Source organism: Schistocerca serialis, chromosome 2 (genome assembly GCF_023864345.2).
Source record: "Schistocerca serialis cubense isolate TAMUIC-IGC-003099 chromosome 2, iqSchSeri2.2, whole genome shotgun sequence".
Classification (NCBI taxonomy): domain Eukaryota; kingdom Metazoa; phylum Arthropoda; class Insecta; order Orthoptera; family Acrididae; genus Schistocerca; species Schistocerca serialis.
Genome location: NC_064639.1, coordinates 300,722,537 through 300,742,675, shown reverse-complemented (window position 1 = coordinate 300,742,675; position 20,139 = coordinate 300,722,537). Strand labels below are relative to the sequence as shown.

Sequence of the window (20,139 nt, the reverse complement as noted above, 5' to 3'; positions counted from 1 at the left end):
CTCCTTCACAGTTGTTTGCGTCAGTAAATTTTCTTCTCTTACCTTATTCCCCAAAGTGCCTTTTTGCTTTTCCCATCGTTCATGCGAACTGTAAGTTGCATTTTCACTATCGGCGATCGAAAGTACTTGAAATGTGTTTTCGTGCACAAAGCTTGCGTAACTTTCACAGGTTTTCCGAATTTGCACTTTGGACTTGCTGTTTTTGCACTTTACATTTGACCACTTTTCCATAACGGACGAACTATCTCACACAAGTTTTAGCGTGTTCAGTTCACTATTTTCTTATTGTATTTTCCAAATGTCCGTTTTCAAACTGCCGATTATGAACTGTAAGCTCGTTATGCGTTCATTCAGTTTCTTGATTTCGTCTTTACAATTTTCACACGATTTCTTTTTTACGGCAAAATTTTAGTTTTTCTGGAAGGACACTTGCTTAACTTTTACTGTAGCCACCATCTTAGTTAGAGCCATCAGGCATGTCACCATTTGGCGTGTCCATCGGGATGCAGGTGTGGAACCAAAACAATGCTGACACCACGAGGAGAAGAGCGGGACTGAATGAATCTAGGCTGGCGGAAACCTCACCAGAACCCAAGCTACCTTCTTTGAACTGGTCGCTGGCAGCCATAGTATCCAGTCACATGGCAGAATTGACAGCTTGTGGTAGAAGTTAGCATGTGAAAAAAAAACTTTCAGCCTTAGCAGACGGTCGTAGTGATTTGGGACCATATGGGACTGCTAGGACCGATGTGTGGCTGAGGGCCATCACTATGTCAGTTATAAGATGCATGCTATCCTCAGTGAAGGTGAAGAAGAGCTACAGTCAGTTGAATAGAACGAACAATCTAAAGAGTACAGAATATGAATTGAGAATAAATGGAAGAAAGATGAAAGTAATGAGAAATAGCAGAAATGAGAACAGTAATAAACTTAACATTAGAACTGGGGACACAAAATAGATGAAGTAAAGAAACTCTGCTATCTAGACAGCAAAATAACACATGATGGATGGAACAAGGATGGTATAAAAAACAGACTAGCACTAGCAAAAAGGGCATTCCTGGCCGAGAGAAGTCCACTAGTACTAAACACAGGCCTTAATTTGAGAAAGAAATTTCTGGGAGTGTACACTACTGGCCACTAAAATTGCTACACCACAAAGATGATGTGCTACAGCCGCAAAATTTAGCCAACAGGCAGAAGATGCTGTGATATTCAAATGATTAGCCTTTCAGAGCATTCACACAGGGTTGGCGCCGGTGGCGACACCTACAACATGCTGACATGAGGAAAGTTTCCAACCGATTTCTCTTACACAAACGGCAATTGACCGGCATTGCCTGGTGAAACGTTGTTGTGATGCCTCATGTAATGAGGAGAAATGTGTACCATCACATTTCCGACTTTGATAAAGGTCGGATTGTAGCCTATCGTGATTGCAGTTTACGTACTGCGACATTTCTGCTCGCGTTGGTCGAGATCCAATAACTGTTAGCAGAATATGGAATTGGTGGGTTCAGGAGGGTAATACGGAACACCGTGCTGGATCCCAACAGCCTCATATCACTAGCAGTCGAGATGACAGGCATCATATCCGCATGGCTGTAACAGATCGTGCAGCCATGTCTCGATCCCTGAGTCAACAGATGGGGATGTCTGCAAGACAACAACTATCTGCACAAACAGTTTGACGACATTTGCAGCAGCATTGACTATCAGCTCAGAGACCATGGCTGCAATTACCCGTCGCGCTGCATCACAGACAGGAGGACCTGAGATGGTGTACTCAACGATGAACCTGGGTGCACGAATGGCAAAACGCCATTTTTTCCAGATGAATCCAGGTTCTGTTTACAGCATCATGATGTATTCGTCATCGCCATACTGGTGTATCACCCAGTGTGATGGTATGGGGTGCCATTGGTTACACGTCTCAGTCACCTCTTGTTCGCATTGATGGCACTTTGAACAGTGGACGTTACTTTTCAGATGTGTTACGACCCGTAACTCTACCCTTCATTCGATCCCTACGAAACCCTACATTTCAGCAATGCACAACTGCATGTTGCAGGTCCTGTATGGGCCTTTTTGTATACAGAAAATGTTCGACTGCTGTCCTGGCCAACACATTCTCCAGATCTCTCGCCAATTGTAAACGTCTGGTCAGTGGTGGCCGAGCAACTGGCTATCACAATATGCCAGTCACTACACTTGATGAACTGTGGTATCATGTTAAAGCTGCATGGACAGCTGTACCTGTACATGCCATGCAAGCTCTGTTTGACTCAATGCCCAGGCATATCAAGGCCGTTATTATGGCCAGAGGTGGTTGTTCTGGGTACTGATTTCTCAGGATCTATGCACCCAAATTGCATGAAAATGTAATCAAATATCAGTTCTAGTATAATATATTTGTCCAATGAATAGCCGTTTATAATCTGCATTTCTTCTTGGTGTAGCAATTTTAATGGCCAGTAGTGTATGTTTAGAACACAGCACTGTGCAGCAGTGAAACATGGACCATGGGAAAACCAGAACAGAAGAGAATTTATGCATTTGAGATGTGGAGCTACAGAAGAATGTTGAAAATTAGATGGACTGATAAGGTAGGGAATGAGGAGGTTCTTTTTCATAATTTGTGAGGAGAGGAATATATGGAAAACACTGATGACTAGAAGGGACAGGATGATAGGATATCTGTTAAGCCATCAGGGATGGACTTCAGAGATTCTAGAGGGGGCAGTAGAGGCTAAAAACTGCAAGGGAAGACAGAGATTAGAATACATCCATCAAATAATTGAGGATGTAGGATGAAAGTGCTACCCTGAGATGAAAAGGTTGTCACAGGAGAGGATTTTGATGTGAGTTACTTAAGACTAGTCAGGAAAAAAAATTGAAGTATTTCCCCACTTGTTGACCAACACTTCCAACAAATTACCCAAAACACAGTCTCTCACATCAAAGATACTAACCACTTCCTTCGCCAACTATCCACCTTCCCCAGCACTTTCCTCCTAGATTCCTACCCATCACTGCTGGTGCCACCTCCATATACATCAACACCCCTCATACCCATGCCATTGTTGCTATGGAACACTACTGCTCCCAACATCCTACAGGCTTCAAACCCATTCCTCATACATTTTACTAACTACACCCTGATACACAACTACTTCTCCTTTGAAAGAAATGTGTATGAACAAACTTGCAGCACTGTCATGTGCACTCACATGGCATCCTCTAAAGGAAATCATCCTAGACTCCCAAAACCTCAAACTCCCTGCCTATTTAAAGTTCACTGATGATATCTTCAAGATCTGGTGTCAGTGCCAATAAATTCTATCCTCATTCCTTCACATACTCAACACCTTCTCTACCACCTGCTTCGCCTGGTCCTTCTCAACCCCTTGTGCCACCTTTCTGTAAGTTTACCTTCCCTCTCTGATGGCTCCATCACGCCTCTGTTCATATTAAACCCCCTAACTACCAATGACACCTGTATTTCAAGATGACATCCCCTCCACACCAAAAAATCCCTCCCATACAGCCATGTCACCCATAGATTGCAATTTACAGTGATGAGAACTCCCTTGGTCAGTATGCTGTGGGTCTCATGAGGGCCATCACAGTCAGGCACTACCCCTCAAACCTAGTCTGCAAATAGATTTTCCGTGCCATATCCCCACACACCTCTAATCCTCCCCTCACCCCAAAGAATCAACTCCAAAGAAGCGGTGCCTTCATCACCCGATATCACCATGGACTGGAAAACTGAACCATACCCATTGCCAGGGCTATGGTTATTTATCACGAGAGACTTCCCAGCCAAGATCCCTTCTTCTGCCCCTAAAGTGATCTTCCGTCACCCACCCGATCTACACATGATTCTAGTCCATCTCTATGCCACGTGATAGGCATGCAGGGTCTGAGGCATGTTAAGTGGTTGATTGCCTGCAAGTGCTTAGGGCTCTCGTCATAGGTTTTCTCTGTGCTGGTACATCTTCAAAGTGCTCAACAGACCTGGGCAGGTATCACTGACAGTGTTTCCTAACTGAATGGTCTTAATGAGACACTTTGCTGTTTTATTCATACAAGTGTCAGTGTCATACCCTTCCATGATCACACCACAGGTGGGCATGAAACAGAAAGGCTGAGAAAGCATAAGTGTCCTTTGCTGCTTCAGATTGCACTCAGATTTCGTTGAATGGTTTTGAATGTTCCCTAGTCATTACAGACTGTACACCAAAGCAAAAATTGTGGTTGCACTGCACTCTAAACGGATGTGATCATGTTCAGTCAGCTTGCCAGCCCATGACATCCTTAAATAAGGTTTGGAGCATCCTTGGGGTGTCAGCAGTGTCAAAGATGTCAAGAATGTCATCCTTTGCTCACTGCATTGTGAACTGTCATTTTTGACCACAAAATGCATGCCAGTCAATGTCTCAAGTGAAGGGGTGGTTTCACTGATGGCCTTTATGCCACTCCCTGAGAGCTTTTCATTTTGATTCTGAGTGCCAGGGTGTCCGAAATGGTTTTCTGACCACCCATAAGAAAACCATATGATTCAATTCAATTCAATTTAGTATCATCCATTTTATCATATACATGACATAGGAATTGTCATATAGAAAGAGAGAGAGAGAGAGAGAGAGAGAGAGCATGATTTATATTTTTAACAATTAAAGGAAATAACATTTTGTTAGTTACACTTTACATATTTTGTCTTCTTTCTACATGTAAGATGAGAAAAAAAATTTACAAGGTTTATACAATGAAAAATTCGTTAAGGGGAATAACATTTTCTTAACTACACTTTAATATTTTTCTTAGTTAAACTTCACATATTTTGTCTTCTATTTACATGCAAGTTGGAAAAAAATGAAGGATTATGCAGAAAAATCAAAAGATGAGCACTATCTGTTTAGATAGCAAAGAAATTCATCAACATTATAGAAACTCTGACCTAATAGTAGCCTCTTTAATTATTTTTTAAATATATGTATGTTTTGTATGCTTTTTATTTCTTTTGGTAAGGCATTGAACATTATTTTGGGTAGATATATCACACTATTTTGGTACAGGAATTTTGAATGTATGTTTCTATGGAAATTGTGCCTGTTTCTGGTCTGATAGTCGTGTACTTCACTGTTTAGAGAACAGAATTCTTGATATGACTTTAGGAAACATACTGATTCATAGATGAATAAACTAGGGAGGGTCAAAATTTTCAACTCCTTAAAGAGTCCTCTACATGGATCTCTGTAGGCAACATCCTTCAGAATACGAATAGCTCTCTTTTGGAGCTTAAAACAACTTTTTGTGAAACCTGTATTCCCCCAAAAAATAATAACATGTCTTAGATTATTATAAATGTAAGAGTAGTAGGCACATAGTACTGTTTCAAAATTGCAGTTTTCTTTACGTTTTCTTAATGATTGGCTGGTTGGTTTTGGGGAAGGAGACCAGACAGTGTGGTCATGGGTCTCATCGGATTAAGGAAGGATGGGGAAGGAAGTCGGCCGTGCCCTTTCAGAGGAACCATCCCGGCATTTGCCTGGATTGATTTAGGGAAATCACGGAAAACCTAAATCAGGATGGCCAGACGCGGGATTGAACCGTCGTCCTTCTGAATGCGAGTCCAGTGTCTAACCACTGCACCACCTTGCTCGGTTTTCTTAATGTATAACAGTATTTACTAAGTATTTTATTCAATAGTTCAACATGTTTTTCCCATCTCAAGTTATTATCTAGCCATACACCTAAAAATTTTGTAAAAGAAGTTTGTTTTATCAGACATTTCCCAATCTCTACTCTTAGATTATTTTTTACTTTGATCCTTATGTGCACAAAGTTCATCCAAGTGGTTTTTTTTGTCATTTCCTCAGCTTGAAGGTTAGTATCCTTAGGAAGAGATTGAGGGAAGAATGGTGAGGCTGAGTTGGAGATAAGGAATTCCTAGAAGTTGAACAAGGGGTGATTAGGTGGGAAGGGTGAAGGATCACAGTTGAATGGTGGTATGAACTGGGAGAGACAAGGTTCGATATTGGAATTAGATTGGCTTTGGTTGGAGTGTTTGGTGGCAAAGAAGTATTTCCACCGGGGGTACTGGGAGAAGGAGAGTAGATCTTTGACAAGTCCAACATGGTTAAACTTGAATGGGGGTTGAAGGTGAGCTCTTTGAAAGGATTGAAACTTTTGTTGGATTGGTGTGGAAAGGTTAACAACAGTGTTTTGGATTTGCATGGATCCTGGATTTTGTGGAGTGATGGAAGGAAGTTTTGAAGGATGTGACAAATTGAAAAGGTCAGCTAGGCAGGGTGTGGATGCTGTCAAGGGTTGACAAGGAAGTTCACTGGGGGCAGGATAGGACTTGAAGGGTAGTGGTGTACCTGCCACCCCTCCCTCCCACATTCCTAGCCAGCAAACAGGCTACTTCCCTCCAAACTGCGGGTTGCTCCACAACCTCTCTCTCCAACCTCTCACCTTTCTCTCCTTCTACCACCTCACCCCATGCTACCACCACCCTACCCCAGTCCAACTGCTCAACTGCAATCCTGGCATTGTGTGTCCAGCAGGCATCATGTAGGGGGATAGGTGTGTGTGTGTGTGTGTGTGTGTGTGTGTGTGTGTGTGTGTGTGTGTGTGTGTGTGTCAGAGAGGGAGAGGGAGATTGGGATCAAGATCTTAATCTTATAGGCCTCTCTGGCTGGGATGAGACCTGTTGACAGAATTTAGAAAATTAGGTTGGCCCAAAATCAATATTAGACACCGAGGACATCTAATGTATCCATACTGTTTATGACTTGATGAAATCTGTGGAGTCTTCACCCATTCATATTGATAATAGCAGTTTTTTCTGTCCTGTCTGTTCTCTCTGTTAGTGTCAGTCATATATTGAATCGAAAATGATTTTGCAAGCAAATAATTAAATATCATAGCATGTAAAAGATTAAAAATTCTGAGGCTCTAAATTTCAACTTGAATGAGGCACATCATTCAAATATTCAGGGTAACCATAGGGTACTCTTACTCCTCCACACCTTTGTTTATTTCAGGTACTAATATTACAGCAATCTCTAGTTCCAAAAGCTAGCAATGTAATGGCTTCTCTATGCAAGTGGTAATTTGTTATGGAATATAAGCAATAGTATAGCCATCATGCACTTCTACAAATCAATGATTTGTGCAGTAGACTTGTCCATCTATTTTGTTTGTAGAAATTAACATGATGTGTGAGCAACTAGTTAATACACAATGACAGTATTATGGAATGAATGATTTTTCTGCTTGCCATATAAAGGAGAGGTTGTGACACAGGTGGGCACAATTAAGCTTTTGGCCAAAAGGCCTTCTTCTGAAGCAGTAAATGTGCACATATTCTACAACTGAATTACAAATAACCTTGACTGCAATAAAATATTTATTGGTAATGGTAACTGGCTTCAGGCAATATGTGATGATCTTCAGACCATTTCACACAATGATGGCAGCTGGTTTCGGTGAATGGAGCAGGTATCCAACATCCATAAGCATGGTTATTGCAACTATAGTGATGAGCAGTCCCTCTTCCAACATACGTAGGGTCCCACTGAGGACGTCACTGACCAAAATTATCCTTCCAGCCTTGTACAGTAACAAACCTCTCATGCTTTGTCTCTCCAGTCATCTACCACCTCTGACATACCCACCATCTGGCCACAGAGGAGCACGCCCCTCATGCCTGAGAACCACCAGGATTGGACCAACTGAATTACATTCTCAACCAGGGTTTCAACTACCTCTCATCATGCTCTGAATAGAGGAATATTTTTCCCACTATGCTTCATACCCCTCCATAGTGATATTCCAACACCCACCAAACCTACACAATATCCTTGTCCGTTCCTACTCCAAACCCCTTGCCTCATGGTTCATATCCCTGCAGTAGATACAGATGTAAGACCTGTCTTACACATCTCCCACCACCACCTATTCCATGCCTGTTGCAGGCAACTCCTATCCCATCAAAGGCAGGACTACCAGTGAAAGCAATCACACAATCCACAACTGAGCTCTAACCATTGTGCTGCTTTCTGTGTGGACATGACCAATAACACACTGTCTGCCCACATATATAGCTACCAACATACTGTGGCCAAGAGATAGCTGGACCACCCACTTGCTGAACATGTTGCTGGACGCATTGTGCTTCTTTTCAGTGACTGCCTCACAGCCTGTGCCATCTGTGTCCTTCCTACCAACCCCAATGTTTCTGAAATGCACAGGTGAGAACTCTCCCTGCAATATATCGTGTACTCCCATAATCCCTGGCCCCAACCTTCACTGGTCCCTGCCCTTCACCTATTAATCTTTCCCTGCTCCCACTCCAGAACTACAAGCTTTACATTCCACCAACACACCTACTTGTCTTCTTGTCCTTCTCTACTTCTTTCCTTTTCCACTCCCATTTCCTCCCTTCCTTCCCCCTCCAAACCTCCTAGCTGTACGTAGCAACCCTACCCTATCCCCAACACATGCCTGCTTCCACAACCAGCACTACACTTTCCCTCACCACTACTCTGCTGTCTGTCACCCTTCCCACTCAAACCTCCTTCTTACCCCCACCACCCAAGCCAGATTACTTCTATCACCAAGTGCAGTTTCAGACTACAGCTTGGCCACAGTGGCCAGAGACAGTTGTCATGCACGGATGAGTTATGCTTATGTGAATGTGTGTTTTTCTCTGCCTCAGAAGAAGGCCTTTTGACCAAAAACTTAAATGTGTAGCAGTCTTTTCATTGGGCCTTCCTGTGACTCAGTGTATGCTGTGTATGGTGAGTAGCAACGTATCTTTCTCATAATATTGTCATTATTCTGCCCTGGACTTTCCATTGTTTGATTTTACTTAGTACATAAATCTTGTTTCACTTTCTTTCACTCAAATCTGCAGTATGGTGTACTATTAAAGGGAAATCCTCCAAGAGTTATGTTTATTTTTATATGCCAGAAGAAGGCAGCTAGATATACGTTACAATTAGCACCAAGAAAGTCCTGCAGAAACCACTTTCAGTTTCCTAACATAATTACAGCACCTAGGGAAAAGATCTCTTTGTAATTGTTACAGAAGCAGTTTATTTACAGTGGGCATGTATGTGAGTGATTAATATATGAATCTTGCCAGCAGTGGATATTTTGATGAGTTGTATAGAAAACACTGAAGGGTCAATTAATGTTTGGATTTTAATCAATAAGAATGTGACTCAGCGATTTGTCTGTTAATGTCACAGTGAGTGAGTGTGCTGTGAGCTTCTTCTGAATTCATTCTGTAATTGTATTAATATTTTACTGCGATTTTTCTCCCTTTGTTAAACAATAAAATTCATTCTTCTACCAGAATAGTGAAAAGTGGCAAAGACTGCATACCAGCAGCACGATGCAAGTTGTTAAAAACTACATGTACTGGTAAAACCTTCCATGGCTCAATTGCCTTAAAATAAAAGAGTCTTATGGAATAGTAAATAACAAGATATTATGTGAATTTAACTTGTATATGAAAGTTTTGGCAATGCAAATTCTGAAATTCTTTGCTCCACAGGACATCAGTTATGTTTACTTTACTGGTGATGTAATTGACCATGGAGTGTGGGAGACAAGTAAAGAAAGGAATAATGAGTCATTCCAGCTTTTTTATCCAACACTGAAACAAGCATTCGATGATGCACCTGTTTTTCCAGCAGTTGGCAATCATGATGCACATCCTCAGAACCAGTAAGTCCAGTTCTCAATATACTAGAGGAATTGCGAAATTTGCCTGCAGTTTCAAAGATAATTTTAAAGGTATAATTACTTTTTCTAATCCTTCAAAATAAGAAAGCACAACATTCTTTGAACTAAATGTATAATATAGTCAATGTAGACTTTACTAGACCATTCTAAATCAATAACCTCTTTTCAGAAACAGAGGAGTACCCTGCAGCATCCTGAATGATTGGGAGCCAACATAAGGATGTTACTACACTCCTGGAAATTGAAATAAGAACACCGTGAATTCATTGTCCCAGGAAGGGGAAACTTTATTGACACATTCCTGGGGTCAGATACATCACATGATCACACTGACAGAACCACAGGCACATAGACACAGGCAACAGAGCATGCACAATGTCGGCACTAGTACAGTGTATATCCACCTTTCGCAGCAATGCAGGCTGCTATTCTCCCATGGAGACGATCGTAGAGATGCTGGATGTAGTCCTGTGGAACGGCGTGCCATGCCATTTCCACCTGGCGCCTCAGTTGGACCAGCGTTCGTGCTGGACGTGCAGACCGCGTGAGACGACGCTTCATCCAGTCCCAAACATGCTCAATGGGGGACAGATCCGGAGATCTTGCTGGCCAGGGTAGTTGACTTACACCTTCTAGAGCACGTTGGGTGGCACGGGATACATGCGGACGTGCATTGTCCTGTTGGAACAGCAAGTTCCCTTGCCGGTCTAGGAATGGTAGAACGATGGGTTCGATGGCGGTTTGGATGTACCGTGCACTATTCAGTGTCCCCTCGACGATCACCAGTGGTGTACGGCCAGTGTAGGAGATCGCTCCCAACACCATGATGCCGGGTGTTGGCCCTGTGTGCCTCGGTCGTATGCAGTCCTGATTGTGGCACTCACCTGCACGGCGCCAAACACGCATACGACCATCATTGGCACCAAGGCAGAAGCGACTCTCATCGCTGAAGACGACACGTCTCCATTCGTCCCTCCATTCACGCCTGTCGCGACACCACTGGAGGCGGGCTGCACGATGTTGGGGCGTGAGCGGAAGACGGCCTAACGGTGTGCGGGACCGTAGCCCAGCTTCATGGAGACGGTTGCGAATGGTCCTCACCGATACCCCAGGAGCAACAGTGTCCCTAATTTGCTGGGAAGTGGCGGTGCAGTCCCCTACGGCACTGCGTAGGATCCTACGGTCTTGGCGTGCATCCGTGTGTCGCTGCAGTCCGGTCCCAGGTCGACGGGCACGTGCACCTTCCGCCGACCACTGGCGACAACATCGATGTACTGTGGAGACCTCACGCCCCACGTGTTGAGCAATTCGGCGGTACGTCCACCCGGCCTCCCGCATGCCCACTATACGCCCTCGCTCAAAGTCCGTCAACTGCCCATACGGTTCACGTCCACGCTGTCGCGGCATGCTACCAGTGTTAAAGACTGCGATGGAGCTCCGTATGCCACGGCAAACTGGCTGACACTGACGGCGGCGGTGCACAAATGCTGAGCAGCTAGCGCCATTCGACGGCCAACACCGCGGTTCCTGGTGTGTCCGCTGTGCCGTGCGTGTGATCATTGCTTGTACAGCCCTCTCGCAGTGTCCGGAGCAAGTATGGTGGGTCTGACACACCGGTGTCAATGTGTTCTTTTTTCCATTTCCAGGAGTGTATTTGCCATTTTTTCATCAATTTTTCATGAATTTTAACAATAAAGTTTATTGTAGTGAAATGCTCCCATAAATTATTTATGACTGAAGTGATTTCAATTGACTGCGCATCTAGTGGCCACGGCACTTTGCACACACTATACTTCTTGGCTAAAGGCAGCATAAGAACCCGCTGGGAGTCTGGGAGTTTCTTACTAGAAGACTGCTTCTGGTTACTGGACTTGGTAGGAAGATTTTCATGTTTACCTTGTTATCGATAGAGAGCAGCAGCAACCACATTACATTTTACAATAAAATTTCAATTAGAAGTATCACATAAATAGTGACTCTTCACACCTTCTGATGCAGCCATTAACCAAAAAGTATCTATGGTCTACTGAAAATGACATATTAGGTGAACCCAGTTCACAGATCAAATAATTTATGGGAGCATTTAGCTGCAATAAACTTTATTGTTAACACGGGGGTGTAATAGTACAGGACATTCACTGAAGCACAAATCACATCATGGGTGGGTGAGTTGTACTTGTGTGAATGTCCATCCTGGACTTTCCATTGTTTAACATTAAATAAATATGATTCAGACTGTATTTTTTTATCGTGAATACGCCCGAACTAAAAATTTATCACCATAATGTGCAATCCCTGCGTAATAAGATCAATGAAATTAACGTTCTATTAACACATCAACTTAATGATATCTCAGTGTTATGCATTTCTGAGCACTGGCTTAACCCAGAATTAATCCAGAATACGAAAATAAACAAATTTGTCTTGGCTGCTTACTACTGCAGGAAAAACAGCAAGCAGGGTGGGGTAGCAATTTACACAAAGGATAATGTAGATTTTATTACACTACCTGACAACTAGGGCAAATGTCGAAAAGGATTATGAAATTGCAGCTATAAAAATTACTCATAAGGGAACCTCCCCATCGCACCCCCCTCAGATTTAGTTATCAGTTGGCACAGTGGATAGGCCTTGAAAAACTGAACACACATAAATCGAGAAAACAGGAAGAAGTTGTGTGGAACTATGAAAAAATAAGCAAAATATACAAACTGAGTAGTCTACGTGCAAGATAGGCAATATCAATGCCAGTGTAAGCTCAGGAGCGCCGTGGTCCCGTGGTTAGCGTGAGCAGCTGTGGAACGGGAGGTCCTTCGTTCAAGCCTTCCCTCGAGTGAAAATTTTACTTTCTTTATTTTCGCAAAGTTATGGTCTGTCGTTCCTTCATTGACGTCTCTGTTCACTGTAATAAGTTTAGTGTCTGTGTTTTGCGACCGCACCGCAAAACCATACGATTAGTAGATGAAAGGACATGCCTCTCCAATGGGAACAGAAAACATTTGATCGCAAGATCATAGGTCAACCGAATCCTCCACAGGAAAACACGTCTGATATATTCTGTGCGACACTTGTGACGGCATGTGCGTCACATGACAGGAATATGTTGTCGACCCACCTAACTTGTACACTTGGCGAATGGATAAAAAGATTCTTCTACCTTGCCCGATTTAGGTTTTCTTGTGGATGTGATAATCACTCCTAAAAAACTGATGGAAACATAAGAGTTTGTCACATAAACTGAAAACAAAAAATTAAAATTTTCACTCGAGGGAAGACTTGAACCAAGGTTCTCTCGTTCCACAACTCCTCACACTAACCACGGGACCACAGCGCTCCTGTGCTCAAATTATCCTTCATGTTGCTTATCTTGCGCATAGACTACTTAGTTTGTATATTTTGCTTATTTTTTTCATAGTTCCACACAACTTCTTCCTGTTTTCTCGATTGATGTGTGTTCAGTTTTTCAAGGTCTATCCACTGTGCCAACTTATAACTAAATCTGAGGGGGATGCGATGGGGAGGTTCCCTTGTCAGTTCAACCTGGTTATTGCTACAGTTTACTGATCACCGTCCGGGAATTTTGAACTTTTTTTAAACAAAATGGAGTCATTGCTAAATAAATTAAATAAAATGGATTGTGAATTGATAATCTGTGGTGACTTCAATATTGACTTCCTCACGAATAGTGGAAATAGGGAGACCATTTTGAACCTTCCAACATCCTACAATTTAAAGGCTGAAGTAAAAGCAGCTACCCTAGGATCAGAAACTTGCCAAATAGCTCTTGATCAGTTTCTAGTCAAGAAGAGTTTACACAACACCTCACTAAAAATTTTCAATGCAGGTTTTAGTGATCATCTTGCTCAAATATTAAGCATAAAAGTACAAGGCAGTATTATTAACAACATGTCTTTCAGAACAGCATATCGAAGTTATAATCAGCATAATGTGAACTACTTCAACAACTTATTACAGAAAGAAAAATGGCTAGGAGTGTACAAAATGAATGATCTAAATGAAAAATTCAACACTTTCATTGATACATTAACCCATTTCTTTGAACTTGCATTCCCACTGAAAACATTAACCATACGGGGAAACTCTAGAACAAACAGCTGGATCACAAAGGGAATAAGGGTTTCATGCCAGAAGAAAAAACTACTTCATGAAATATGTAACTCAAAAAATTCCTCACCTGTAGTATGCACATACTATAAAAAATACTCCAAAATATTAAGAAAAGTAATAAAAGCAGCAAAAATAATGCATAATGATGAAATCATTTATAATTCAGCTAATAAATCAAAGGCTATGTGGAGTGTTATAAAAAAAGAATGTGGAGAATACAGACAACCTTGGAAAAATATAACACTATCACATGAAAATAAAAAAGTAACAAACCCCTTAGAAGTAGCCAACACATTTAACAACTTTTTCACAGGTGTTGCTGAAAATATGTTACAATCAAACTTTAAGAGCACCCAGGCAAATGAATATAAAATAAGTGCATGTAGAGGATCAATGTACATCAGTTCTGTTTCACAAGATGAAGTAGCTAAAGCAATAAAAGGACTAATAAATTCCAAATCGGCAGGTACTGATGGTATACCTGCAACAATGTTAAAGAAGAGCGCATCAAACCTAATTGAAGTACTCACACATTTATGCGACTGCTCACTTCAGGCAGGCACTTTCCCTGATGTGTTGAAAACATCAAAAGTTATTCCTGTATATAAAAAAGGGGATAAAGACAATGTAAATAACTACAGACCCATCACAATTTCCTCCTGCATCTCTAAAGTACTGGAAAAAGTTATGTATTAGAAACTTATGAAATTTATAAATAAAAACAGCATCCTATGTAATGAACAACATGGATTCAGAAATAAGAGGTCAACGACAACTGCTGTCTATGAGTGCATCAATTCCATCCTAAACCTGATGGACAAAAAGAGGAAACAATAGGAGTCTTTATTGACTTGTCAAAAGCTTTTGACATGGTGGACCATAAAATTCTGCTATCAAAGCTAGAAAGATATGGTATTCGAGGTCTGTCCAACAAGTGGATCAGTTCCCTCCTGACAAATCATATGCAGGCAGTGTGCGTCAAGCACACAAATATTGAACTAAAAACTGTATCTAATCACTTACCTGACTATAAACAAATAAAATGTGGTGTACCCCAAAGATCCGTATTGGGACCCCTTCTGTTTCTTCTGTACATAAATGATCTAAGCTTAAGTATCGATGCACACAAAACAATCATATTTGCAGATGACACCACGATTCTACTAAAAGGAGACGACAATGAACAGTTACAGCAGACAGTAAACACGGTCACAAAACAACTTAGCAGCTGGGCACAGAGTAATCAGCTCATAATAAACAGTAAGAAAACCATTGCTCTAAAATTCCACAATGTTCCTAACAAGGACATGTTTATCCCATCAGTCTCTATCAATGACGAACCAGTTGGTAACAGTACTGAAACCAAATTCTTAGGACTTTGGCTGCAGAGTAACATCAGATGGAATAAGGATATTGAATATCTCAATGCAGAACTGAGCAAAACATGTTATCTTCTTTGTTCATTAAAATCATGCTGTAGTGAGAAAACAGTATTGAATGCATATCATACTTTCTTTCATTCTCGTCTTAGATATGGGGTCACCTTCTGGGGAAACTCTAAAACAGCTAATAGCACTTTTAAACTTCCAAAAAGGGCCATTAGAATCTTGTTTGGGTGCAAGCCTAGAGACTCTTGTAAACCCCTGTTTAAGAAATCTAGTATTCCCCCATTACCATGTGTATACATTATGGAAACCCTTTTGTTCTTTAAATTAAATGTAATAGGCAAGGACCGGAGACTACAAAAAAACTGTGATATACATGAGCACTTTACCAGACAAAACAGAAACTTACATATGACTCAAATCAGCACAGCACTGTGCCAAAAAGGTACTTTTCACATAGGAGTTAAGCTTTATAACAAACTTCCTGAAAACATAAAAGCTATCACTGAGGTCAATACATTTGGAAAATCTCTAAAGTCATATTTAAAGCATCACTGCTTTTATTCCATTGAAGAATATTTAAATTTACGAAATGTGTTATATAAATACTTATGTGTAAAGTGTATTATTGTAAGCTTAAATATGTATGCCTTGAAATTACTTTCAGCCTGTATATTTATAACTTGACTTGTCCAATGTCTTATGCATAAGCTGCTATGTAGACAACAGGACCAATAAAATACAATATAGAATATACAATAGACCAAGAAACAGCAATCTTGGTAGTTCTGTAGACATTATGTCTAAAATTACTGATTAATAGTGAGTAAACTTCTATGACTGATTATTTGTAATTTGCAGATATTTTGTCTGTCAATTTTTAAAACAGGTATGCACCTGAAGATGTAACAGATGAAGCCGTGTCCGTAATTTGCAGATATTTTGTCTGTCTATTTTTAAAACAGGTATGCACCTGATGATGTAACAGATGAAGCCGTGTCCACTAAATGGCTGTATGAAACAATGGCAAACCTGTGGCAGACATGGCTACCAGCTGAAATAGTGCCAACTGTTACAAAGGGTGGATATTATACAACCCTTGTGAGGCCAGGTCTTCGGATCATATCTCTCAACAACAATGTGTGCTATAAATACAACTGGTAAGCAAGTTGGATTTTTTACAATTTTGAATTCACCTTTGATTACAATTATCTTAATTTGACCACCAAACAGTAGTTGTTTTTGGGCTGATCCAGTATAAAACTTCATGTTTCGTTCTTATAATATAATGAATCAATATGGAAACTTACTTCATATAATAATCTGCCTGTTGATAGATTGGCATACTGTAAATTATCCATTCCACCACAAACACTGCTGAAATTGTTATCCTCATTTGCAAAACACAGCAAATTTTAGTTACAGAGAAGAAGTATAACATTACTTCTGTATTCAAGATGGCCTAAGAAGATCCCTGATAGCTTGCAGCACTGTTGCCAGCTTTCACCTGTGAAGCACAAATGACTACAGGCAGAAACAGTTGCTTTCTAAGGAGCTGTGACAACACTGTAGTGCTACTGTAGAGATGTTCACAAAATAGCGTTATGTTATTGGTTGACGTAGGCAGGTGAAGCTGCCACATCCAGCCCACACAACTATCAGGGATCAACTTACGCTGACTCGACATCAGTCTATTTCTTTAGACAGTATATCAAAAGATGGAGAAAATGCAGGATTCAATTTTTACTGCATTAACTTGTGAGTTTATGCTTTGATATTCAAAACTGAGCACAAAGATATTATTTAGAGGGGCAATATTTCTCTTTATGAACCAACAGGTGAAGGACATCAGTTCATACTGTATTATCACTTCCCTATATTATTTTATAGTCTGTAAACATATAAACACAAAAATTAGACTCATTCAAATAAGAAGTATCTGCTTATATGTAGTCATCTCATAATTTTTTCAGTAACAACTGCATCACAATGGCATCAAGGTATATTTCATTATGTACATCATCCCTCAAGAATATGCTCAAAATTGATTTCAATTTTTGTTACATTAATAATATCAAGGACCTATATCATAAGATAAGGGAGACCCAGAGCTATAAACAGTTCATGCACAATGCACACAGACTATTATATTAGAAGAGTCATTAACAAATTATTGAAGCTGGATGTCTTACGAAAGATGCCTGGGAGCGGTCTGCAGGTTGCGAGGTGTATTTGCCAGCTGTTTCCACTGAGTCTGCCGGTTGTCACTACGCATAATTCTCAGACACCAATTCTTTGGACGTGCCCTGTAAACTGTGCGACTGAGTGTGCTGGTGTTTTCTTTTGAGTTCTTTTGTCAAATTCAGTCACTTCAAATATTGTTGCCAGACATCCTTAATGGAACTGCATAGAGTATGGAACTTTCCCTGCAGTTGTGTCACTGGGTTTAGTCCTCAGACAGAAAGGAAGTGCACATGTATTCTATACTGTGCAACTAACTGTTTGAGTGTTTGCTTTGAGTTTCCTGTCGAGTTTTTCGTTCTACATGGTATACATGAAGCATCAGTGAGTGTTTCTTTTATTGAACTATGCAAAAACATAATCATATGTAAAATATCAACCAGATTCACACAAGAACTTCCCAGTGTGCATGTTCCCAACATTTCAATGATACAAAAATTAGTGGAGAAATTTCAAGAGACTGGATCTGTGTTACACAAACAAAGACCTAAAGAACATAGTGTTTCAACTGGAAATAAATTAGATGAGATAGGGAAGGCCTTGGAAAGAAGTCTGAGAAAATCTCTGCAGTGTTTGGTGCTTGAGACTGGTGTGTCAAGAGCACCTGGTCATAGAGCTGTGCACAAACTGAAATTGAAACCATACAAAATGACGGTAGTGCATCAGCTGAGCAATTCAGATACTGTTGCTCGACATTGTCATTGCAACTGGCTGTTACAGTCTATGCATTATGGGGAAGTTGGTCCTGAAATGCTTCTTTTTTTTCTGATGAAGCAATGCTCCATTTATCAGGTTATATAAATTCTCAGAACAATTAACATTGGAACTCCAAAAATCCTCATGAATTATATCAACAACCTCTGCACAAAGTGAAAACAGCAACGTGGTGTAAAATTAGTGCAAGACAAATTTTTGTACCAATCTTTTTCCACAAAACAATACATTCTGACAGGTATGTGAACAATATCCTGCATCCTATTTTTATGAGAACTAACACCTAGTGAAAAGATGTTCTGTTATGTCATGTAGGACAATGCAAGATCACACATTACCAATGCTTCTATGACAGCAATACGAAGTGTTTTTGATGACAGAATAGTTGACTGGCCTCCTCATTCTCCAGGTCTAAATCCATGTGATTTTTATCTTTGGGGAATGTTAAAAGACAATGTGTATGCAACCAATCCTCACACACTCAGAGTTGAAAGACAGGGTTTAGCCCGCCCGGTTGGCCGTGCGGTCTAACGCACAGCTTTCCGGGCGGGAAGGAGCGCCTGGTACCCGGCACGAATCCGCCCGGCGGATTTGTGTCGAGGACCGGTTAACCGACCAGTCTGTGGATGGTTTTTAGGCAGTTTTCCATCTGCCTTGGCGAATGCGGGCTGGTTCCCCTCATTCCTCCTCAGTTGCACTATATCGTTGATTGCTGTGCTAACAAGTTCTCCATGTACGCGTACACTACCATTACCCTACCACGCAAACACAGGGGTTACACTTGTTTGGTGTGAGACATTCCCTGGGGGGGGGGGGGGGGGGGGCGGGGGGGGGGGGGAGGGTCCACCGGGGGCCGAACCACACAATAACCCTGGGTTTGGTGTGGAGAGGTGGAGGGTGAAATGGACTGCGGTAGTCGTACTGGGGTTGTGGACCACTGCGGCTGCGGCGGGGACGGAGCCTCTCCATCATTTCTAGGTCCCCGGTTAACATACAATACAATACAATACTAGACAGGGTTTGGCTAGTCACTTCCCAGATTGCAATGGCCAAAATTTGTCAAGTGTTTGCTAATATGTTCAGGAGATGTCAGGCTGCTCTTAACACAGAGGAACACTATTTTGAACAGCTGCTGTAAATAAAAGTAAGCTTAAGTTAATCAGATGGCAAGGTTGTTTATGCTTAACTCAGGGAAAGTACACATGCAGCCAACTACCACCAGAAAAGTGTCCGAGAGGTGGGCACAGCGGTGGCGGCAGCCGGTGGCCATGCTGCATGACCCACGGTCCCCCCACCCCCCTTTCCCCTTCCCTTCTCCCCCTAGGCATCTTTCTTGAGACACCCTGTATTTTAAACATGCTACAAAGCTGACTAATTTTCAGACACCAGCCAGATGCTGTAAGTATTCTCATCTACTGTAATTCAACTGTTGCACTAATTTCTACAAAATGCATAATCTGAATTACACCAGGAAGGCTATGGTCTCATGACAGAAAGGCTATGGTGAACTATTCTGTGTACTTACTATATCCTACATGTATATAAAATGTGTCTTACAAATATTAAAGTAATAATGGAGTCATTATTTGCTCAAGAGGTATGAGAACCCACACAAAACTTCAATAGAATGTCTCTTTGCTGTTTTCATGGATTACAAATGGGTTTTCATGTACATATCCCTTCTGATCAAAAGTATCTGGACACCTACTACTAGACATTAATATGAGGCTTGTCTAACTTTCACCTTTTTGATGGCTTCAACTTTGCCAGGAATACTTTTAATGAGGTATCTAAATGTCTGTGGAGGGATGGCAGTCCACTCTTCCTCAAGAACCAAAACCAGAGAAGGGAGTGACATTGGACATTGGGGTCTGGAGTGAAGTCAGTATTCTAACTCATCTGAAGG

General features: G+C 41.3%; 1 protein-coding gene across 1 annotated transcript in view; it reads left to right on the top strand.

The window, feature by feature from the left end:
• LOC126455921 (sphingomyelin phosphodiesterase-like) overlaps positions 1 to 20,139 on the top strand; it is a 126,782-nt gene that overhangs the window by 74,066 nt on the left and 32,577 nt on the right. Inside the window, exons 6-7 of the mRNA XM_050091679.1 lie at positions 9,575 to 9,747; positions 16,244 to 16,438. Of these exons, the coding sequence (XP_049947636.1) occupies positions 9,575 to 9,747; positions 16,244 to 16,438 (368 nt within the window). The remainder of the gene's footprint in view (positions 1 to 9,574; positions 9,748 to 16,243; positions 16,439 to 20,139) is intronic.